The sequence below is a fragment of the Electrona antarctica genome (genome assembly GCF_951216825.1).
Source record: "Electrona antarctica genome assembly, chromosome: 17".
NCBI lineage: Eukaryota > Metazoa > Chordata > Actinopteri > Myctophiformes > Myctophidae > Electrona > Electrona antarctica.
Window position 1 is genome coordinate 25,284,523 of NC_136798.1, and position 25,881 is coordinate 25,310,403.

The 25,881-nt window shown below is 43.1% G+C and overlaps 1 protein-coding gene across 2 annotated transcripts in view; it reads right to left on the reverse strand.

Moving 5' to 3' along the window:
• Positions 1 to 25,881, reverse strand: part of fam49a (family with sequence similarity 49 member A) — a 47,733-nt gene that overhangs the window by 9,520 nt on the left and 12,332 nt on the right. Inside the window, exons 2-3 of one of the 2 annotated variants that reach the window (XM_079527039.1) lie at positions 8,510 to 8,563; positions 1,265 to 1,344 (exon numbers count right to left, since the gene is read on the reverse strand). In XM_079527039.1, the coding sequence (XP_079383165.1) occupies positions 1,265 to 1,337 (73 nt within the window). In that variant the 5' untranslated portion in view covers positions 1,338 to 1,344; positions 8,510 to 8,563. Of the gene's footprint in view, positions 1 to 1,264; positions 1,345 to 1,717; positions 1,798 to 8,509; positions 8,564 to 25,881 lie in introns of both variants that reach the window. The other variant, XM_079527040.1, reaches the window with a different exon arrangement.

Sequence of the window (25,881 nt, forward strand, 5' to 3'; positions counted from 1 at the left end):
GGCTGTTGGACAATGACAAATACAGTAGTATACGGTACACTGGCATAGGTGAAGGCCGATAACATATTCTAAGACAAGCTCTTATTTACATTATAGTCTGCATATAGGTCATTATCTGATATTACAATGTGTGTCTGCAGTCTGTTTAGCAATTCAAAACCATTCCATTCTAGTCGCTTCCTCCATGCTGAGTAAACACATGTTGTGCTTGGCATCATTTGTGAGAGAAGTTAAAAATGCCACCGAAGGAAGTGGAAGCAGTTTTATTTTTCCTGTAGAAAATATTTATGAAAAAAGGCCAAAGTAGATTTTGATGTTAAAAGTTGGGTTGATTTTGTCTAGGCCTGCGTAAGGAGAATATTACAGGAAGTAATGTTATATTAATAACCACAAAAAACATTCATGGTTAAATATTATCAATATAAACAATGGATGTACATTAGACTAGTATGGCAAAGGGCATGCAACAGGGGTCATATTTTTGCAATGAAATACGGCTGAATGTTTTTCTGTAACTATGTTAGTAGTTGGACATATAAATGATCATTATTAGCATTTTACTTCTGAATATAGGCAACACTACTACCCAGGAAAATAGGTAAAAGCAAGGATAAATGACAAACAATGAACATGCTGGTAGATGATAGCAAAGGCATTCTATTATTAGAACACATGTTGACGCATGCATGGGAGTTAGTAGTGGCACACAGCAAAGGTCAGGGGTGAGCTCATATTGAGATGCCAGTTCCAGAATCATATACAGTAACATCCATCCATCCATCTGTAAAACTATTGAGAGTATACATTACAAATATAACCAAATTGACCCGTAAGCACAAGGGATGACTTCTATTGAGATATTTACTGGTCAGGTAGAACCACTGCTGGTTGACAAGGAGGTATTCTACAAAGATCAAAGAGTAGCATATCCTCTGCCCAAACTATGTTTCAGCAGTTAACAGTTTAGACTTGAGGAGGGCAGGGGGTGGGGGGATTTGGGGGTCCGGGGTAGAACATAAAAGTTACAGATTGTAACTTCAAATAAAAACACTGTATTTTACAGTGCACTGACATCTGGTGTGAACTATAAAAACAGCTGTCAGAGCCAGTATGAGACATTTTAACTTAAGATGGAAGGTTGGCTGAATAGAGTGACCATTGACCCCGGGTTATTTCAATAAAAGGGCGGGGGGGTTGGTGGAAAGAAGAAGAACGCAGGAAGCAGAGAAGCCAGGCTGGAGGGGCATGCATAAGCTGTGCTCACTTTCAAAGTCAAGGAAAAAGTTTGGCCCCTGTTCAAGTTCTGTGCAAGTGAGCACTTTTAACAGATTCCCCATTTGGTTTCTGTAACAAAGAAAAAGGGGGAGAGAGAAAAGAGAGAAATAATATTTGGTGTTAAAAACAGCGACCCAAAAGTTTTTCAGTACAGGACAGGAAGGAACGCCAAATCTGACAGCCAAAGGAGCGTGAAGTCACGAGAGAGAGGAGGAGAAGAAAGGTAAAGGGAACAGGAGGAATAGAGAGGAAGCAGAACCCCAATCACAGCTTCCACGTCCAGAGTGCTCGGTCTGCAAACATAAAACCACCTGCTGATTTAGAAAGAAAAGAAATATAGTAGTAATAATAATAGGGGAGAAAGCTGAGAGAGCCTTCCACCTTCTCCACCACTCTCTTTCCATCCTTCTCTTTTCCTCCTCTGCTCGGCTGCCAGACTTACTTTCAAAGTCCAGGAAAAAGTGTGGATAGTTCTCTATATCCCTTGTTAGGACCTTTAGCAGGTTACCCATTCCAGCAAACCTAATGAGCAAAATACAATAGTACAAGAACAGGCATGAATACATTATTATTATTTATTTAAAACAAGGCAAGACTTTCAAGGCTATTTTCACAATATTTATCTGTGGAACTGAGTCAAACTAAATGTAATGCCACAACTCCTACATTCCCAAGTGCTTGTCATGGTGGGGGTCTTTTTTTGAACCACAATATGATATTTTTTGTGGGTCGACCCCAGTTCAAATATGATCAAATATGATTATTTTGGGGGGTCCCCAGTTCAAATGTGATTGTTTTGGGGGGTCATAGCCCGAAAAGGTTGAGAACCAGTGGTCTATACTATCATCACAGGAGTACATATTCAATGTCATCAGCCCATTCCCAGCAGAGGTTGTTTCAATTAGTTACTACTGGTGTCATCTTTTCATGTATTTATTTTTGAGTGGTGCTAGCGCCACTCCTATATGCAACAATGTGTGTCTGTCTGTCCGAGCATGGCAATGTGTGTCTGTCTACAAGCTTTTGGGGGGTCATAGCCCGAAAAGGTTGAGAACCAGTGGTCTATACTATCATCACAGGAGTACATATTCAATGTCATCAGCCCATTCCCAGCAGAGGTTGTTTCAATTAGTTACTACTGGTGTCATCTTTTCATGTATTTATTTTTGAGTGGTGCTAGCGCCACTCCTATATGCAACAATGTGTGTCTGTCTGTCTGTCTGTCTGAGCATGGCAATGTGTGTCTGTTCGTCCGAGCACGGAAATAGCGTTTTTTCACCAAGTGTCACTGTTGCGCATCCACACACACACACACGCGCGCGCGCACGCACGCACGCACGCACGCACGCACGCACGCACGCACGCACGCACGCACGCACGCACAAGGGAGGAGGGCTTGTACAGTACAGTACTACAAAACTAGTAGAGTACAGCACCACTCAGTTCAGACAAGTCTGATTTTTCTTCACACACGAGTCAGAGATGATATGGATCATACTCCGATTCAACCCCACAACGTTAGGCCTACTAGATTCTGATCTAATAAAAATGGAGAAAGAGTAGGGGAGTGACATGCAACAATGGTTCGGCTGGGTTGCCCTACAGAAGCTTTTTCGATTCCTATTTTCTAGCCTTCTCCTTTCCTCTGTAGCAAGCCGACAAATACAGTTCTAAATAAACTCAGTGCCTCTCAGATCCAGGCCTTGTTAAACGTGAAGAAAGGGGTAATTAAGTCCTAAACGCCAGTTAAGACTCTCCATAAAGATTTCATGGGAGGCAACATGCTGGAAGTAAGTAGCAGTTCCCAGAGGAAAGCCAAGCTCCTGATGCATGGAGGGTGGTCAGCTAGGACTCCGTAATAACAGCAGGAGTTCCAACATTACGTGATCACAGGCCGTGGTTACAGTAGAGGACTGACTGACCTCATTCTTCTATGTCACAGAGCTACTACTGGGCCAGGGGCCCATGGCCTAGCCCGGCTACTTTATCCAATCACAGAGCTACTACTGGCCCAGGGCCTAGCCCGGCTACTTTATCCAATCATGTGGATTTGGGGATCCTCATGGGAACAGCGAGGAATCAATGTGGATCTGGGACTTCATGTGGCCAGCCTGTGATGTCATCTAAGAATGACTTATTGCAATTTTGGGCAAGGTTTCTGCCTGATCGGAGCTCCATTGGACTTAAAAATAAATACATTTAACTTTTTCAGTTAACTATTCGAAAATGTATACCCCAGTATAGTGACCCCAGTTCATATTCATGGGTAGACACTTAAACGAATATGATTTAAGTATTTATATTTTTTTACTTTAGTTTCAGTTTACAAAATATCTATATTTTTTAATTTAGAGGTGTGTACACACACACACACACACACACACACACACACACACACACACACACACGCTCATAGCATGATTTTTCCAGATTCGGTGTATACTCTTGCCTAGACTTAGTGAAATGGACCTGAGTTGGCTCTGTAGTAAGTAGCCTTGCCGAGCCATGAGGCCCATAGGGCAGGAGCCTATCTCCTGTTTCTGTAGCGTGAGGCAGCTTGATGTACAAGTACACCCCCTGGACATGACGCTAGTATGTCGCAGGGACTTACCCCCAATCCAACCCTTGATGCTGAGTGTCAAGCAAGGAGGCACTGGGTCCCATTTTTAGAGTCTTTGGTATGACCCGGCCGGGGATTGAACCCCGACCTCCCAGTCTCAGGGCGGACACTCTAACCACAAGGCCACTGAGTTGGCTCTGTACTATCCGTTAATTCTTCTTTATTTAATTCTTTTCAGTCTACATCAAATCTCTTCGCTAAAAATCTACAAATAGATCGTGTAGATTGGCTATATTTAGGTAATGTTGACCCCAGAATATGGTTGCTGAGGTCCACGTGGTTAAGTTGTTGGGAGCTTTACAGGGTAAAAGAGCATGCCTGATACAGAGTCCAGACCCACATAAACACACGCCTGCACCTACAGCGAACCTCTCTCCTACTAACTTCGGTCAGGCTCTGAAGTCACAACAAAAGAGAGACTGTGTGCTGTGTACACATGATGATCGCCCCATGATCACTGCCACTTCTTTACCCTAATCATCAGGTTTTATCACGCCCTTATCATCAAAGGTGGTCTTATTATGCCAAATTTATGGACTGCTGTATGCCGAAAATTGCTGATATACAAGCTCAAACACGTCACTGACCCAAAATACACACTTTTATCACCAACCATTCAGCATCTTTCTAAGTATTTTATTTCACCACAAGGGGGTAGTGTTGTACCACAACCCGTTCACATGGTCCACATTACCAATACCAAGGCAGTTACACAGGCACCAGTGTGGCCGTGTTGGGGCATGTGCTGCAGCCTGCAGTCGACTACAAGCTCAATTATTGTTAAACATAACACCCACGGCTATATATATATACAGTAGGCCAGTGTTTCTCTACAATCGTGTTTTAATCTAATTTGTCTTGGGAACCTGCCAAGCTAAGATGTTGTTAACTTCAGGTACCGTTTGAGATTGAAACCTCCAATATACGTAGCTAGTGGCTAACTCTATAAGAGATAACGATGGACATGTTAACACTAACTCATCCACACCCCCAGTGTGTACTTGTTCTTGGCAAGGCAAAAATAAGAAGAAGTGAGCTTCAAGACTGAGCATTAAGATCAAGTGACACATATACTGTATTGAAACCGATACTAGTAATGAACGATATTATACTAGACTGTGCCGACCTCCCCACCCCTCCCCTCCCCGCCTGCTGAGTAAGATAAGATAAAATGTTTATTGATCTCCAGGCGGAAATCAGGCCATTGCAGGAGCCTCTGTATCTCTACAGAATGTACTGTATGCCTTATGCAACGGTAGACAGTAACATTTAACTGCATTTGTCAACCCTAACCACATTTGTACACTCGTTTGTACACTACAATGTAACCACATTTGTTTGTCAACCATTTGTTTGTCAACCAAATACAAAAGTAACCGCATTTGTACACCCAGGAGTTAAATTAAAGCTCCAGTCCGTTAGTTCCTGTACAGGACTCGAACCCGGGTCTCCCACACCGAAATGTGACCATTACACCCCATGCTGGGGTATAAGTCATGGGTTTTCAACCGGTGGTCCGCGGACCCAGGTGAAAAAAACAAAACAAACAACAAAAAATCTCAATTATCAACATTGGTCAACAACAGCTTGAACAAAAGTTAGATGTAGGCCATTTGACAGTGCAGTGCAGAAACATAATTGCCTTGATGATAACGAGCATCACAGCTGAATACAGACACACTCTCACACACACCTGCCCTCTGAGAGTCTGGAGTCATTTCTTTCACCTCGAATATGATGGAATATGATTAAAGATTATGGTATCACATGCTCAATTGTTTTCCTTTGATTATCTTTTGATTTGGGGGATGACTTGAAATGAGTGAAATGTGCTATTTCGGGACTGTCCCGCGAGATGCGGGACGGGTGGTCAGCCCACCTGACACAATAGTGGTGGTCCCCAGGTTGCTCTTAGTCAGAAGAATGGTGGTCCGTGGGTCAAAATCAGTTGAAAAACCCTGGTATAAGTGATTACATTTATTAGTTTGATTGAACTGGCGATTAACCCCTAGTCTAATCTGACAGTATTGGACAGTATATGACACTTCTGCAGACAAAATCCAGTGATGTCAGAGTCCACTCCTTGTTTTGGGGGCTCAGCTTGAGCTTACGTTACTATTTCCTGTCTCTCGTGAAGCCGAGTCGGAGATTAAAAAAAAGAAAAAAAGAGAGAGAGAGAGAGAGATAGAGAGAGTGAGTGAGGAAACAAAAACATGCTTTCCCAGGCGGGCCTCCAAACCAAACAAACTACAAGTACATAATATGCATTATATTCAGGGCATTGAGGGGAACATGAAAACCAGGAGCGGCTATATACAAGGATCAGGAATTGGGAATGAGGAGTGGAGGGTGATGTCATAAGGTTCAGAATTATGGTGGACAGATTTTGTAAGTAGGAAGACTTTCTAACAATCCAGGCATTGTTTTTTCCATACTACTTGGATAAAACATGCCACTGTGAATGTATCATAATCAAAGGTCTGTATTCCTCTCACACGCCATGCTAATGCTGATTTCAGGCCTGCTGCATGTCACAATTCACATAACAACCAACTTGTGGTTTTAATCACTTTCAACATGGTGTCCCTATTTTGAGCATACTATTATATGCAAACAATTTCAAACATTTTCAAAAATAGACGGTCTTCAAGCTCAGTGCTTGAAACTGTCCTATTCATCATACAAACTTTATAGGGCATAAGTGATTAATCATTATAATCTTGGAATTAAAGAAGCGGTCCAAGTACAGTTGTTAACTCAAGTCCGTTTCTCCGATAAAACAACGTGTTTCGTTGCAACGCGTTGGGAGCTTGTAGATCGGCAAACTTTGGCTAATGTTCACCGCAGAATATGGACGATGGAGTTCAAGTGGTTAAAGCTGGGCTAAACAAAAAAGGACAGGAAAAGCATTCATTGACCCAGGTGTTGTTTTGAAACCTGCTGCAGAAGCCTCAAGTCCCTGCAGGATCCCTAAATGATCTGAAATCCAAGCTTGCTGTCTCCATGCACCTGTGCTTCTGGCGGGACATGCCGGCTCCCCCAAGCCCCCCACCCCCCACCCTGACCTGCCCCGGACCTAGACTGACCTCTTGTCCTCAGTTTACCTCCATGTGAAATGTCCTCCCTTCCTCCGTCTTGCAGAAAAACAATGCCTGAGAGAGACAGAGCTACCATCGTGAGCCCCGTGTGCTTTGTAATTAAAGCGGGTGCCATGCAATTATAACTGCAAATAAGTGGAGTTGCATGAACAGCTTTTTTTCCTGTCGTCCAGGGAGTTTGAAACAACCTCTGTTGGGACTCAAGTGGTTCTTTTTAAGCGGAATAAACCGACCAGATGAGATTTTGATTGAATGGTGGAATTCAGTGGGTGCATATTTTATACAGAAGGCATACAGAAGGCATGTATATTGAGAGAAGGCATGCATTTGTATGTATGTATCATCAAATATCCTTGTCATAACATGCAGAAAATTTGCATTCAATATATTAGAATTATGTTGCCAAATACGAAAACTGGCCTGTCAACTTGCAGCCACAGTGTAGCAATTTTAATCGTGGTTATTGTCCATCATAATGTTGATTTAAATTTCAACAGCCCAAGCAATAATTGTGAATAGAATATTTTATTGGAGAACTAATATTGTTACACAAAGAAGAAGAAAATAGGTAGAGTGAAATCTTGTATGTACCCAAATGGAACTGTAACAGTCCATTTGTTTACATTTGTAATTTTGTACACACTCATGGGTTACAAATTGAATATTTTTTAAGGTGTGCAATAGTTGATCAGTTACGAAAGAGATCACCCAAATAAGCAAAAAATAACTAAAAATAAAATCATTGCTCCATTATAATTTTATTTTATTTTAATAAAAAAATAAGGCAGCATGCACACTTTGTAGCGTGTCCTTTTATTAAAATGAGTTCGGAGGGAGATTGTGGTGAAAGTTGATCTAAGCCAGCTAAGGTCATTACAGTAATTACAGTAACAGTATACGTGTGAAGGTGGTGCTCTTACACACCCTCAATGGGCAACTGACTGACACTTTTGCTCGATATTTTCTACAGAGCAGCTCCTTCCTGTAGCACTAATGCCTGGCCCATGTTCAGCGAGCAAATAACTATACATCAGGCTTAGACAGCATGTACCGTAATGCTCAGGCTTTAGGAAGACAGATGTGTTCACAAATACTGCCTGGCCTCTCCTCCTCCTCCACATCGCAGGGGTTAAGTTTGCATTACAAATTTCAATTTAAAATGCCATTCCTCCTTAATAGTCACCATCACTCACTCCTTGCAGCCGCAGAAAGTGAAAGTGTGGGGTTTTTAAATAAGTGCAGTCTAATCCCAGCCTGTAATCATTGATACCGCAGCACTGTTGCACTTCTGTTCTGCACAATAGAGTGTGGCTTTGCTCAGGCGTCACTGAACTTGCTAATGGTGGGCCGTGGGGATATTGCATGTGGGCCTCCAAATTATTGGCAAAATACTAAGAAAAATACTGCACATGGCCCACCCATCTGACTACTAAACACGGTAGCCGAGAGAGAGAGCGTGTGTGAGTGAGAGTGAGTGAGTGAGTGAGTGAGTGAGTGTGTGTGTTGCGCCATGTACCTTCTCTGGTGGAGGAGCCTGGGATGCTATCTATATCATCCGCTTGCTTTGTTTCTGAAAAATAAGAGAGATGAGGATAATGAAAAAGTGAAAGAGAAAGAAACGAGTGAAGGACAAGCAAGAGATACTTCATTACCATTGCTATGTCATGAATGTCACGGATACCAAAGCAGAACAAAACCATGCACGCCACGGTTGTTTTCAAAACAAACACATATTTAAGCCCGGTCTGGCCTATGTACTTAACCACTTAAGCCCTACAGCAAAAACTAAAATAACCGATCCTCAATATCACAATGCATCAAAAAGCTATTTTCGCTACTCTGTGTGTGTGTGTGTGTGTGTGTGTGTGTGTGTGTGTGTGTGTGTAACACCAATGTTAGCACAGTTTTAACCAAGCATGCAAGTTATTAAAACTTGCATCCTGGTCTGTTGTTGTTGCTGCTCATCTGCCTGTTTAGCAGGAGTATTAAATGTCATGTGACACACTACACCTGCCAACCATCACTAGGATGCACTCTCATCGTCTACAGCAAGAGCAATAAATATGGATTATGCATTTCTGACTAATTCAGTCCCCGGACTGTATTTCACTGGCAAACAAAAGTTGAGGTACAGGAAAAATACTGTAGAAACGTTAAAGGACCACTTCACCACTTTCCAAATTATCTTCATATAATTGGTCCTCACTAATGTTTATGATAAAATACCACACATTTTTTCTACTCAGTCTGTGTCTCATGGGAGGGATGTGGGCAGTTCATAAACCCGTCCACCAGTGACATCATCGTTAGGCAGATTATTTTTAGAACAAGATTTAAAAAATATATATTTATATTATTGTGAGACCGATGGCTTCCATTTTCGCATTGCAAAGCAGTTTCTATTAGCTTGGATTCCCTATCGATGATGTCACTGTTGCCCCCAGCCCTACTATGAGAGACAGACGGAGTAGAAAAAAAATAGTGACATTTTATCATGAACATTAATGAGGACCAGTTATATGAATGTAGGTTGAAAAGTGGTGAAGAGGTCCTTTAAGCATTGGACACATTATTTAGTGTTCTGCCTCGTCTATGTTAAAAAGGACAAGATTGGATTATGAAAGTAAATGACTACAGGCCCTCAGAGCGGGCAAAAACCGTAGGCAGGCTGTTTGTTTGTGCGGTTTCAAAGCCTGGTTTCAGGATGCAAAAGTGGGTCACAAGATCATTTGGGGAAAATCCCCCAAAAAAGGATTTCATGCCACTTTATGCCATTAGATCCTGACTGAAATGGTCAAAAATGTTACACATAAACACATGGTTGGAGTCAAAGTGGTAGCTAGCTACTACACGCACATGTGTATGTACGGGGCAAAAAACGATATGGTAGTTGGTAGCTTCTGTATCGAGAGAATGCATGCTCACTCACGCTATGGTAAGCATTCCTAATCCTCACTGTGCGCACACACACACACACACACACACACACACACACACACACACACACACACACACACACACACACACACACACACACACACACACACACACACACACACACACACACACACACACACACACACACACACACACACACACACACACACACACACACACACACACACACACACACACACACACACACACTTCAGTGCAGCCACAGTTAGTTATAGTGCATTAAAACTAGCAGCTTGCTTCTGCTCTCCCTCCACGTGCTTCCCCCCCTACCCACACACACACCTACTACTGCCCCACCCCCCCCCCCCCCCCCCCATCTGTCACAGTGAATAGTCTTCACCCCTCCTCCCGGCAACCTGCATGGTAACAGATCAAGTGAACAAAGTGGGATACCGAGGATGGATGGATAGAGGACTTTTAGAGGGATAGGCTGGGTTGAAGCAGACATCCTTATAAGGGCATGGTGTGTGTGTGTGTGTGTGTGTGTGTGTGTGTGTGTGTGTGTGTGTGTGTGTGTGTGTGTGTGTGTGTGTGTGTGTGTGTGTGTCATATCCCCCAATGGGCCCAACACAGTGGACCTCTCCTCCACCTCACACACACCTCCTGTGTCCTTCTGGGCTCCATTAGACACATAGACGACAGTGAGAGTGCTGCACGCACACGAATGCACGTGCCAAAACACCATGTGTAGAGCACAGACCATTGTCTGGTGATGATAACTGACACCGGCTCATCCTAACACACACTGCACTAGCCAAACCGCCAACTTGTCTCTCTCTCCCTCTTTACCCATTCTTTACTCTGGTCTTTCATCTCTCTATTTCCTCTCTCTCTCTCATGCCTCTCTCAGAGGAATGTGGATGGATTTTCTATGTTAGTCAGTCAGTCAGTCAGAAACCATGAAGCAGCCAGCGTGGCAAATAAATAAATAGCTGTTCAAGTAATTTAATTAGCCAGGCGGCAGCCAATCAGCCAAGCAGAAGAGCAGCCAGGCAAACACATGGCCATTAGCAAAGCCAACAATCACTCTCACACAGTAAAATTTAACACAGAGCGTAAAAAGAAATGGCTCTGTGTACATATTTACACTACTGTAAAACCAGCAATGGTCGTGTGAGGGTAAATCTTTACACTACTGAAAACTGAAAAGCCAACAATTAGCCAGTCTAACGAATCAGTCAGTCACAAACCAGCTAGTTGGTGAAACAAGGTACGGTAGTTGGCCAAACAGTCAGCCGGTCAGTAAATCATTCAGCCGTGAGCAGCAGGTAGTGGAACCAGCAGGAAGGGAGATGTGTGTATAATCAGAGAAAATAAACATGTTTTTTTCAGGAGCCTCCAACCCAGTGCCAGTGGAATTTTCCAGTGACCCCCCTCTGCGACAACACACAATAATATGGGTATTTTATGTTCAGCAGTGACTTGTTTTGTCGAGTAGGCTAAATCGACGTCAGGACAGTTTTTATTTTTACATTAACCACTCAAACCCCATATGGTTGAGCGGAGTCCCTCAGGGGTCTATACTAGTGTATTGTTATTGTGGGGAAAGCTTTTGCTGAAATTAACGCTCGACAAGCTCGCAGCGCGTCGTCAGCTTCTTGTCCATGTGCTATTTTAAAGCTTTCCCCACATGACGGATGATGGAGTTTAACTGCTAAGTAAGTGGTAAATAAATAAATGTCTAATTCCCTTATTAACAGCAGGAATGGATGTTGCTCTTCTAACAAAACATTGTATTGCTTCAAAACACCCCATGCACATGTGCTGTATGAAATGTGTGGGAATGGACAATGGCCTATAGACTATTCAGTCATAAGGTACATAAAGTGATCGATAGGCCTGTGTAGCTGTGTCACCAAGATTGACGACAGACTGGCAACAGGGATCAGTGCCTGACCGCCTGTTGCGTTCAGTCAATCCGAGTTAATTTAAATATTAAATTGTAGGTACATGGCTGAACAATTAATCGAAATGCAATTTTGAATCAAGTTTCTTGACCTTGCGTTTTCACCATGGTATTAAATAAAGTCCATACCATCTTAGCCCTCCCCCTGAGACTCTGCAAACAGTTTGTCATTCCATCAGAAGCAGACATTTATATTACAACACATTTCCATTTTATAGTAGTAATTGGTAGTGTCATGGACAGTATACTTAAAAAGAGGAAACGAAAAAAGCAGAAGGCTTAGGCAGGGTTCCTTATCTTCACAGATGTCAAACAAAACTACTGATAACTTAAAGACAAACAACCGTGCAACGATTACAAGCTGATAACAGTGCACTGGAGCCCGCTTTCATTTCTGTGCAAATCATTTAAAATAGGAACTCGGGAATTACAAGCCAGAGTACTGATACAGACTCCCTGTCTGTCCTCTCATGATGCTAAATAAAGCAGAACACCATTAGTTGGCTGTTCTATGTAAAACTGTCACCATGACCTTTTGACTCCAACGGTGAGCTCCTTGTGGTCATGAATTATAGACGGAGGGTCGGAGGCTACAGACAGCATTCTGGGGCATCAGTTCATCAGTTCGCAGTCACACTCGCACAGACGCACACAAACAGACAGATGTACACACAGCACACACCATATGCAGGCAGACAGAAAACTCACAGCAACATATGGGCACACACACACACGCCTGCAGGCGGCTCCTGTCTGGGCGCTAACTGTTGCCATGGTGACAGCCGGCGTGGCCGTTAAGACAGGGGAACCGCATGTGGCTGACAAGAGTGGAAACGCAGAGAGAGAGAGACGCACGCGCGCACGCACGCACGCACGCACGCACGCACGCACGCACACACACACAAAGAGTGAAAGGTGCGGACGGACTGCGGTCAGTCACAGCTGTCTGACAGGGGAAACAACATATTGTCTGGATAGATGCTGAGGAGGTGCTGACAGCTCTCAGGGCAGTGAACAGAAGCAAACGCTATGCTATGCCATGAAAAAAACAGAAAGAACTAAGAGGTCTCCATCAGGTGTTCATGTGTTCGAGTCGGACGAGTCCCATTCATGACGACTTTTGCTGCATGTCTCTCCCCTTCTCTCTCTCCCTCTTTCCTGTCCTTCTTCACTTGATACTATCAATAAAGGCAGAAAAGCCCCCCCCCCCCCCCCCCCCCAAAAAAAAGAATCTACAGTGACTCAGTACATTACAGTTGAGAATAAAACAGTGCTGAATATCACTTCCACTTCATGTTGTCACTCTGAAGCTTTAGAATGTGACTCATATGTAATCTGAGAACAAACCATTTCACTGACTGACATGACGTGTGTGTGAGTGAGATGGTATTTATTGAATTTTGTTCTACATGTCATGTCTATGAATTGATTGCATGGGCCTAAATGGAAACAAGACTGCAAAGACCTTTTTGGTGCTATCCCTTTTGGACTAAATGTTTGACTGTACTTTTATTTTTTTTATTATTTGTCTAATAAACTATTTAATAATCAATCAATGCCATGTGTACCGTATCTATATTTATGAATTCTGTCAAATGTACTGTATTTATTAGAACACAATATAGGCCTATGACATGTTATGTATAACCTCTTATGTAGATTATATACTGTAGCCTGATAAAAACATATATTACATTGCAAATGCAAGGAAGGCACACACACACACACACACACACACACACACACACACACACACACACACACACACACACACACACACACACACACACACACACACACACACACACACACACACACACACACACACACACACACACACACACACACACACACACACACACACACACACACACACACACACACACACACACACACAGTCCCGCTCAATGGTCTGAATCCAGAGTTTACACAGGAACACAAAAGACCCCAAATCCCAGAGTTCACGCTGTTAAATGGACTGGAAGACTGCACATTGTAGAGGTCCTCCTCTCATCTGGTCCCTCACCGTGAGTTTACCTGCAGTGTAAGCAGCAGCATTCCCTTTAGTTCACATTCAAACGTTTTCACAGTTGCAACTTAAGGCCTCGACATAGTCCGTTTTGTTCCTTGCGTGGGGGAGTCAAACGGACACAAAAAACGCAAGCTTATTTTATACATAGTCTGCTCCGTCGCTTACGTTGTCTTACATCCGTCTATATTCACTTTAATGTGCAATGTGGTCCGGGCACATGCCACATATAGGCTCTGACCTATGTGTTCAAGTCGGACGAGTCGTAAGAGTCCCATTCATGACAACCTTTACTGCATGTCTCTCCCCTTCTCTCTCTCCCTCTTTCCTGTCCTTCTTCACTTGATACTATCAATAAAGGCAGAAAAAAAAAAAAAAAAAAAAAGGCATCTACAGTGACTCAGTACATTACAGTTGAGAATAAAACAGTGCTGAATTATTTTTATTATGGGATTATTTCTGAAGTGTAGTTGCTTATTTGGACTTGATTTCACGATTCTTTTTGAAAATAGCTGATGTGGTGAATAGTGGTGAAACTGGTTGCTTCTTTTGGGTTTGTTTTCATAGACCTGGTCGCTTGTTTCACTCACAGAATCTGGCAAGCTAGCTTGTCAACAAACCAAACAGCATTTGTAATAGTACATGTTGGTCGCTTCTGTAAACATCACATTGTCACCAAATGGAAGCATGTAGGAGACAATAAATGATACTATCATAGCTTGTACAACGTTGTCCTGTTTAACTTTCATGTTGGCGTCCAGTGAAATAATGTGAGATAGCCATGCCTGTTCGTGTTTATTTTTACAACAGAGTGGCTTCCCTCTTCCTTCGGGGGTAGGAGCAGAGCAGGAAAACAAAATCTTGCTCTCTGCTGCCTCCAGGTGGGCAGGGTGTCCTCGACGCAAGGTACGCACTACGCAACGCAAGCAATATGGTTGCGTAGGCTCGGGATCAGATCTCAACCCGACGGAACGAGACGGATCACGTAACTGACGTGACGCAAGGGGAGACATTTCTCTCACCCTCCGTTGCGTATGTATTCTTGCGTCGATTACGTTCGACTCTGCAAGGCACTTTAGTAGTAGCTTGTAGATTGGCCATTTGCCTTATTACTAAGGCTTATTAGTACTAATACGGCAAATGGCCAATCTACAAGCGACAAATAAAAAGTCGCACTATTTAGTATATAGGGGTCAAGTGGGTAAAGATTATTCTTGTTTTATTTAAATAGGACAACGTAGCGACAGCGAGAAAACCTAAAAGGTTGTGGTTTACGTGGCCAGACAGCGTTGTAGGATCCTGTAGGATCAGAGTCTCAGTCATTCCAATGCTGGACTTCGCTCAGAATTTGCACCTTCACTGAACATGGAAAACGTGAGCATGTATGTAGCTTTAGCTTAAATGTCAAAACCTGGATAGCGTGACAGATATGTAGGCTATCTTCATGAACATCCAGGGATTCAACCAGCAAATCAATTATTTACATCAACGAGCATTCCCAACGCTGGACAAAAATAAAATAAAAAAAGCATTCTTGACACCAGGTCATGCGAGGAGAGTTGGTGTGTGTATACAATACATTCATGTGATGCTATAACTTTGACACAGGTTTCCTGGATAGTGTGTTTGTACAGAACACTGAGAACAGTGGTACATAAGTGGGCCAAACTGTCCATGTGCGAGTAAAGCCTGATTTATTTACTTTGTTGTGAGGCGTGTCACACCGAAAATAGAAGATCTACAAGCCCACAACACTTTGCAATGTGACACGTGACGTACGTTGTAAGTTTGTAGATTGGCATGCAGGACGCTGGCATGCAACTGCATTTACTCCAGTTACTTTAAAATAGGCTTAAGGTGCAGATCAAACTTGCAATGTATACACGCAAAGGAGAAATACAGTGCGTGTCTGTTACGGGTAATACATTTCCAGGTCATGGAAAGTGAAAAATGGATTTAGGGGTGGCAGAGCGGTGGACAAGGAATTAGGATAATCAAGAGATGGATGGAGCTTCAGTCAGGTAAAGCAGTCTGGGAACCCATCTGCAAAAAAAGGAAAACTCTGAAATCTGTCTGAGAGAGTAAAGTGACAGTCACATCAACATGCACTGCCTTTAGCAGACACCCTCTGAGGGGTCACCCCAAGGTTTCGTCCCTGATGGAGGGCCAATGGGCGGTTGAGGGAGGTGGAGACTGGAGAGAGAGATCTTAACTCCAGGAACATGGTTTCCTGTTCTAGTTTGCATGGCAACAGTGAATGGATGAATGGATGATGGATTCATAACACACCAATGAACAGAGGGGGAGGGTGGGACTGGGATGGTGTGTGTGTGTGTGTGTGTGTGGGGGGGGGGGGGGTCAGTCCTTTACATTCAGTCAATTCACATGTCTAGTGAAAACAGGAAAGTGCATTGTTTTACCCTGTTATTCTATTCCATTATAGACATTATACTGTAAATACTAAAAAAGTATTTAAAAAAGAAAAGATTGACCTTAAATAATTGTCCTTATTTTGAACCAGGTGACAGCTTCCAGCACGTGCATAAATGGTAAATGGTGCATTTATATAGCGCCTTTATCCAAGGCGCTTTACATAGATTGTGCATTACATTCACACACATTCATACACCAATGGCGGCAGAAACCATGCAAGGTACCAACCAGCACATCAGGAGCAATTTGGGGTTCAGTGTCTTGCTCAAGGACACTTCGACACCAACTCTGGGGGAGCCCGGGTTCGAACTGGCGACCTTGCGGTTACCATCCGGGAACTCTACCCCTGAGCCACCGCCGCCGCTGCATACACACACACACACACACACACACACACACACACACACACACACACACACACACACCAATGCCTCAGACAAGAGACCTCAATTGTAACCAGCCATAGCAATAATGGCGACAATGCTGTATGACAAGGTCTAACTAGGCCTAGGGCATACTGTAAAGTGGTTTAACTGTCATGCTTCATAATGAGGAAGGGTTGCTGTGCTGTGTGAGAGACAGGATTAAAGGCCTGACTCACATCAGTTCAACTTTTAAATGAAAATGCTCAGACAGAGACTATGCAATGAGAATAAAATGGCATTCATCAGTTAAAACTTAAACGATTATTTAAGATTATTTTCCTCATAACTCTTAAAGAAGACAGGCATTCAATTGTAATTTGTGGGGTTTGTTTGCTGTGATTTGGTCACACTGGACTTCATTTGATATGAAATAAATGTAGCATTCAACAGAATTGTGATGATTTGTGCTATTAAAAAAGGGTGACACTGCAATCGATTTGGACTGACTGCTGAATACAGTACATTTCCGGTATTAGATGAAGCCGTAATGACTTCACGATGGTGAAGTTTGTACTTTGTTTGTACATTGGAAACCTGTCCATAAGGCTGATGTGTTCAGCCAGTCTCTCATAATTCCCAAGACTCTTCCCTCATTCATTTATCGAAATACACATCCATATCCAATATCTTTCTTTTTTGCTCTCTATTCTTCTCTGCTCTCCAGTCTCCACCCACCCACCCCCAATACCCCTCTGCCCCCCCTTCGGTTGGTTCAATTAATTGTGTCGTTGTTGTTGTAGTTGCTGCTGTTAAATGGGTGTAACGTTTTTACTCGAGTGGCAAACTGCCATTCACAATTGAAGTGACAAAACTTGGAACGCTGACACACGAGGAAAACAGGAAAGAATGGCCCTGAGCAGCCCTGGTCCAGAGTCAGTCTGGAGACACCACATTCCACAGCTGCTTCATAGACAGACCAGGCTATGTCATGCTTGTTGTGTTATGGCTGTCATCATTGTCCCAGTCTAAGTGCAGTCTTTCGGTTTCATGTCGGATCATGGAACATGTCATACGTAGAAAACTGGTAAAAAAAAAGAAAAACACCAGATGAGTGGAAATGGTGGCACTCAAAATATATATAAGACCTGGCTCAGACTTTAATCATTTTATTGTGTTACATCAGGCTGCTTATGCATTTCAGCATAGAGCTTTCGCCAGAGCATCATATTATGTTTATCTAACAACATTTATAAAATGGTTTTAGACTTGCTTCTTAATATTATGGAGTGCTGCTATTTCCAGTATGCTGGTGTTTTAAATACACATACACATTATATACACAAGTATTAGGGCTGCAACTATTTCTTTTCTTAGAGATTATTCTATTATTATTACATTTGAAGTGCATACATGTTTTTATGTATTTTATCATTATATTTATAATATATCAATGCATCAATGAGAAAACAATAACTAAGTATAATCAACCAAATCGATTTGATCTGATAAGCCCTTAACAAACAGCCATGGAGGCAACCAGAGGAAGCACACATTAATTTATTTGTTTATAGCCACATTATAGCCCTGTTTCGTTATGCCAATTAATTCCTCAATTTCCTCCCAATGCACACTGCGTTGCGTGTTGTACCCTACTGGAACACCTACCAGTGAGGAGCCCCCACCAGGAGGAGCCAGCACCTCCCTACTGCTCCTCCCGACCAACCCTCCCTGATGACAGGTGCCACCCCAGCGACCAACCCTCCCTGCTGACAGGTGACACCCCAGCGACCAACCCTCCCTGCTGACAGGTGACACCCCAGCGGCCAGCGACCATCACTCCCTGCTGACAGGTGCCACCCCAGCCTGTAGTATTACGTGCAGACAAATATCTTTTTTGTGACCAAAGCAATTATGATGGTGCTGCCTTACGGATTTATGCTCACACCACTACAAGCTCCTTTGACAATAGAACTGCCTCTAAAAACACACACTATGCTGACCCCAAGAGCTCTGAAGACTTCAGTTAAGTTAAGCCATTTCCTCTGAGACAGAGACAGACAGAAAGACTTTGTTTAAACCACAAGGCCCAAAATCAACACCAAAATGACCCAAAATAACTTCTGTTTGAGAGTCTCAAGGAAAAGTGCCCCTGTGAGTGCAAACAAATCGTTTGCCACAACTACCACCAGCCAGGCCTGTGCTGTGTGGTGGGTCTCAGGAAAGTGTATGGAGTATGGCCACCGAGTGCCCAAACCCAAACTAAAATGACGGTCAAAAGGATTTAAGATATTTTTGTTAATGCTCGCTTTGTATCTTTTATACTCTAAAATAAACAAAGGGAGCATTAACAATAAAATAAAATAAAATCTTCATTTACTTCAAGATTGTGGCTCGAAAATGTGCGGCTCTAACATTTAGAGACACAATCTTGAAGTAAATCAGAGAACAGCAACTTGGGGCTCTTTTCAAAGCTTAAAAACATCTGCAAAGGGAGGGGAGGGCTATGTCATAGTAACTGGCATAGACAGATTGTTGGCCTCAGCAATGAAGAGAGTCCCACAGACATGACCTCCATGCCAGGCTGTTAACAGGATTTCAACAACAAAAAAAAGCTAGGCTAATAAAATAAAACAATGCATAAGCCGAGGAGCAGTCAGCATGAGTTAACAGCATGTGTAGTGAGACTGTGGTCATTAATGCCACCACCATGTGAAATACACAAACAACTACAGCTAAAGCCAAGCCTACATTATCCCAAGTCAAAAACCCTTAACAATGCACCCTCATTAACAAGATGCCAGCAGTTCCACCACAACAAAAAGAACACGAGAGATAGCGAGAAAAAGAGGTAGAGGGGAGAGAGAGAGAGAGAGAGAATGATCTGAGGCTAAATGCGAGAATGAGTTTCTGACTGGCCCCAGAAGCAGGCCTTCAAACTGGGTTAGGGGAGCTGCATCTCCCCCAGGCTCACTTTACTGGAGCAAACGTGACATTGGAGTGGGTGGGGGCGAGAAGGGCTTGAGGGAGGTTCTGATGGAGTTATGTCCCAATATGGGCATTGGGTGGAAGAGAGGGGGGGGGGGGGGGGGGGGTTGCCCAATGCCACCACTACAATGGCAGCCCGCTTGGCTCCACTGAATCGACTCGCATACTGTACGTGTGCGAGTCACACACACACCTCTCCTGAGACCCTGTCTGAATACAGTCTGTCCAAAGGGACTTTGTTGTCATGAAACAGATGCACACACAACCACACTTCCCACTGTGGTTTACGCGCCTTTCACTAGAACACACCCACGCTGGAGCCTCGTTTTTCATGGCAAGTATCTGTGTGTGTATAATTCATACATACACAGAACATCTGTCCATTCTTACGCTTTCAAAGTCAAAACAAACACTGGATTTTACTGTGTACCACACACACACACACACACACACACACACACACACACACACACACACACACACACACACACACACACACACACACACACACACACACACACACACACACACACACACACACACACACACACACACACACACACACACACACACACACACACACACACACACACACAAAGTGTTCTCAACTCTGATCATCAGATGGTGTTTCAGTCCTCTGCCTGAGCCAGCTGGGCTGGCCCCCCACTACAAAATCACTACTATCCCCTTACACATCTGGCCTCGTCAACACAGACACCCAAACACCGGTTCCTCCGGGTCAGCGGAACGGCCTTAAAGAAGACTCTTTCTACTGAGACTGACATGATGAGGGGGATGCAGAGACAGAGGAAAAGAGACAGAGGGAGAAGAAGAGAGACAGAGGGAGGGGCTCCGGCACACAGTAGTAAACAACTCTGAAAGACGTGTGTGAATGGCGAGTGTGTTTCTGTGTGTGTGTGTTTCTGTGTGTGTGTGTTTCTGTGTGTGTGTGTGTGTGTGTGTGTGCACCGTGGTACGTGTGAAAGAAAGAGGGAGAATGTGTGAGAGTGCTAGAGAGTGAGAGACACTGGGAGCCATTGCTGCTTATAGCTTTTAAAAGATTGCAAAAGAACCACGCACGAACACTGAAAAGAAGCCCAGAACGTCTGTAAGAGTGAGAGAGAAAGAGTGAGGGAGTGTGGAATTCAGAGGCCGGAGGAGGAGGAGGAGTGGCCGTTTGGGCTACTACTAGCCGTTATGGTGTAGCGTGGGACTCCAGGCGTAGAATTCCTCCTGCAATGCTCTGTCAATGCCACTTCTGTTCTGCAGCAGAGCCCTGCCATGTCAAAAGCACTGCAGATACAAAGGAGACCATGTCTGTCTGAGTGAACAACATTGTGTGTGTGTGTGTGTGTGTGTGTGTGTGTGTGTGTGTGTGTGTGTGTGTGTGTGTGTGTGTGTGTGTGTGTGTGTGTGTGTGTGTGTGTGTGTGTGAGAAATGTATGTGAGTAAAATCTCTCCCTCTGGGCGTGTGTGTGGGCGTGTGTGTGTGACTGTGTGCAATGTGCATGCATGTAAATCTCCACACTACCACAGGTTTCTCCCCTCGTGGGTGTAGGCTGCTATGCTACGCTAGAGCTCACTGATGCTAATAATGATCTGACAGCAAGTGGTGAAAAAGCATCCACTACTACCCCAAACACGCAAACTGCCCACAAGTATCATGGACCCTGCAGAGCGCACACACAATGCAGGAACTATGAACAATTAGCAAATGCAAAAGCTACTGTAACTTGTTGAGAGCAAATAGTAGGCTATGTTCAGAAGTATATGAATCGCCACAAAGCCCCCTGTGTGTCCAATGCCGAGGGCTCTGCGGGGTGTGCCACATACAGAGCCAGGGCACCCTGGGAAAAATGTCTGCTTTTCTGCTAAATCTGCAGAAATATCTGATGATGCTCCTACCAAAGGGCGAGCAGGTAGAGGGCGACCAAAAATCTCCTACAGCTGCAATGATACTGTATATTAGGCCGTGAGCCAGGACCCCAAATCTGGGGTCATCTGTACCGATGGGGTGAATAAGTCTCATAGTGATTTTTGGGAAGGTATACATCCCTAGTGCTAGGAAAAATGTGATAGCATTGCATCTGTGGTAGCTTTCTGTGTGTTATCACTCCATTTATAACCACATGCCAAAACTCAATTTTCTAAATCCGAATGGAGCATTCTACTTCAAACTGATGGTTCTCTCCTATTATTGATCATATATCTTTGAAGAATGGTTGGGATACAGCTCAGACTATATATTTCTCTGAAAAGTTGTTAAAATTAGCACATCTAGAAATGTTATCTATTACAGGAGAGACAACATATAGGGACTATATATTACATGAGACGTACTTCTGTTTTCATGAAAGATGCAGCACAAAGGTTCCCTCTGTAAATAACTGTAAATATTTAAAACCATTTTAGAACATAAATTCTAATGAAATGTTTTATGAAATCCTATAAACTAAATATAGTGTAAGTGTACAGTGTAAGTAATGCATAAGATAACTTTCCGTTCACCATTACATCTCCTTTTAGTCCATTTGACACTTCTATCTGTTCAATACCAAACCTAATAATGCTGTTTCATATTACGTTTTTGTTGTTGATTTGTATTTGGGGACAATTTTAGCTTGGTTGCCCAAACTTTGGTAATTGGCATAATCAAAAAAGGCCTTTATATCAGGTCAATCTCACATGTTAAAGGTCTGGTCAATGAAACAGAAACAACTATTTCTATTTCTATAACAACTTATACTTATACATTTGTAATAATAGCATAAGAAAATATGATAATATTTACCTTTTGCAACTACATTCAATATCTGTAAGCTTCAACTCATAATCAGGAACATAAAATCAACCCACCACACCCCCCCAGCCCTCCTGATTGGCAGCAATATCTTACCCAAATCCTGATCTACCTCATCGTCAAAAGTATATCCTCTTTATTATCAACATCACTTCTCATTTGTAGCTTCAACATCTCATCAGGTGTCAGGTCACCCTTAGCAAAATGTGGATCTCCCATCCAAATTGCGTGACATCACCTGAACTTTCAAATTGAGCTTGGTGGTCTGCCACATTCCACTTGTATATGAGTACAACTGTCGTGGTACAACAGCAGCAACAGATTGTTACATTGTGACACCTAAACTCACCCAGCACATCAGGGTAGTCTGGGAAGTTCCCTGCCAGCAAAGTATTTTGTGCTCTGATCTTGCCTTTGCACATGGATATGAGGTTACACAGGACTGTCCCATTGAAGGTCGTTAATGTCAAGGCAATTATGTTTATGCACTGTCAAATAGGTCTACATCTATTCTATGGTAACATATAGCTGTATAAGTCATATTATCCTGCTCATTACTGTGCACAAAAATTATCCAAATGTTACTGTGCATTTTGAGAACCCCCACATTTTCAGTAAAGCGTGCACACTGTGCGGCCCCCACACACCATCATTCTACATCTAGTTGAATACCCCTGCTGTAGGTTACAACAACAAACAGCTGCATATCAATGGTAAGGTGAATACTGTGCATGTCAACCAGTGACCATACTGTATCTGCTGCATGCTTGGACACACCTGCTTATGAGACAGACATTGACCTGACCTTTAGCACATAAGATTGACCTACTTATAAGAAATTGATTTTATGTGACAGTTATTCTGTTCATTTTGTAATTGTATTGTTTTTACATAATGCAGTACAATAGAACATCACTTTGGGTGTGGTATGGACACCATTTTGGATTTGGCAATACATAATTAACTAGTGATGGGAGATTAATCGGCAAACACATCAGTATCGGGCGATTTGAGTTGTTTTTAGATTAATCGGCATCGGTTTGATTAATCAGACCGATTACGTTTTTCAATAAACTTTTCCCTACTCCTTTTTCGAACATAGTAACTGCGAGAGTGAGGTCTAGCCAACACCAACTCGGGATTCCTGGATCGCTGCCCTCCACAATGTCCTATCCAACATCAGGTTATTGAGCTCTGCAGTGTTGTTAGCCAAGCTGTCGCGCCGCAGCACGTCTACATAGGTGGTACGCTTCTTTCCCCCCTTGGCTTTGCCCTGGGTTTGGCTCCCATAGTCAATTTACTTGCCTCAAGTTCTGGGTACCTGACGCAGTGCCCTGCCAGCCTCATCCTTCTCTCTCTGACTTTGTCCGTGACCCGTGGTAGGTCCCCATAGAAGAGGTCCACATTTCTGATGTGACACCTAGTGCCATTCGTAGCATTCTTGTGTAGACTCCATCCAGGGATTTTTCCTGTTGTACTGTGAGGGTCCATGTCTCGACAGTATCTATGAACAGCCGTCTCTTAAGGTCTTCTCCCATGTCTGATTTCCACACTCTCCTCATCCCGTGCAAGGCTTTCCAGGCAAGTGCTCTCCGAACCTTCAGATCCTTTTCAGTTGAGGCAGTCCAGGCCCCGAGGTACTTGAAGTCCTCGTCCCGTCTGCAGTGGCAATGGTTTTGTCCTCTGTGTTGACTGTCATTACCTTTGTTTTCTTGGTATTGAGCTTGAGGCCGAACTTGGACCTTGGCTCAAGTCTGGCTGTAGCTTGACTCTATCATCTGGACCAACTTTTCTGGAACTCCGTAGGCACGTAGAATACTCATGAGTTTCCCCCGGTGGATGGTGTCGAAAGCCTTTTGGAAGTCAATGAATGTGATCACCGCTGACAGGTTGCGCTCCCATACCCCTTCCAATATCCTCCTCAGTGCCAGTATCTGCCAAGCCCAAAGTAACAGTTTGAACAGATCTACAAGCTCACAATATTATAAAGGTATTTAATACTTTCAGCGCCATTGCCGACAATTAAAGTCAATTGAAGCCTAATTTTGATACTGACGCTTAACACCATTGCCGACGGCCTTCGGCAATTGTGCTTTTATGGCGCATTCGATTGCTCGAGCCATAATGCTACTCACGTTAGCCGGTTAGCTAGCTGTGTTGTTAGCACAGCACTGGATCGCCCATCTTAGATCGTCGTCGCCATAATAATCCATTCTATTTCTTTCAATCGCCTGTATCTCCTATTCCTTGTCCCAGATGGCATTTTGGTCAAAACAGCGTTTCTTTGACGGCACAGATATGACGATCTGGAGCTCTGCAGAGCTCCGGTCTGGCTTCAGATGGTAAACAAGGCCTGTCCGCTCTGTGTAGTTTCCTAGGTTATGATTCCTGCTCATGGACCGGAAATGGCGGCTTTTCAAAATAAGAGCTCAAATTAAAAAAATGCTGGCGTGAATTAGATCCTAATTTTTCAATAAATGATAGCGGCCTAAGTGTTAAGTTAGATGTGACTTGCCTAAGCCTGCAGTGCAGACACCCCGTTACATGTATTTTTCAGAATAGACAAAATTATAATCTTTCAATACAGAATGAGATCGACATTGGTAATATTGGTTATCGGCCATAACAGCAATTAATTATATCGGATATTGATATCGGCCAAAATGTCTCATCGGCACATCCCTATAATTAACTGATCACTTTCACTGATTCAGCCACATTCCTTTAGTCCTAAACCCCCAAATAATGATGAATTAGTATTAGTTATAGCCATTTTAAGCTCCTGGCAGCCATATTGGACGCCATCTTGAAAATGACGCCTTTCCAGAACATATATTTTCCTATATTTTCAGTATATTCTTAAGCATGCCTAGAGGTACCAGAACCAATTGGAAAAACCTTTTCTATCATTTTTGGGGGGTGTATTACTATTTTTTTTCCATATTGATCCATGCAATTTTCGCCTAGTGTTATAAAATAAAATGCATGATAGCACTCATAAAGCTACCACGGGTGCAATGCTATCACATATTTTCTAACTCTAGACATGTATACCTTCACAAAAATCACTATGAGCCTTATTCAGCCAGATGGTACAGACCAACCCCCCTGGCTCACGGACTATATATGGTACATATGGTTCTTGCCCAGATTATATACAAATGCATCTTCTACATTTTTAATAAGGCACAAATGTTCTCCTGTATGGATTGTGCTCAGAGCAGCTATGCTACACAAACAGTACTGTTAGTTACTACAAAATACACTAAAATAAACTTTTAATGGGGGGGAGCTCTCTTCGTTTTACTTTTGTGTTTCATCAGTAAGTATTCAATTATCTTAAGAGATACAAAGTTCCAATGTCACATGTAGGGGATATTACATTGAATTTCTTAGAGTGTGGACTTTATCT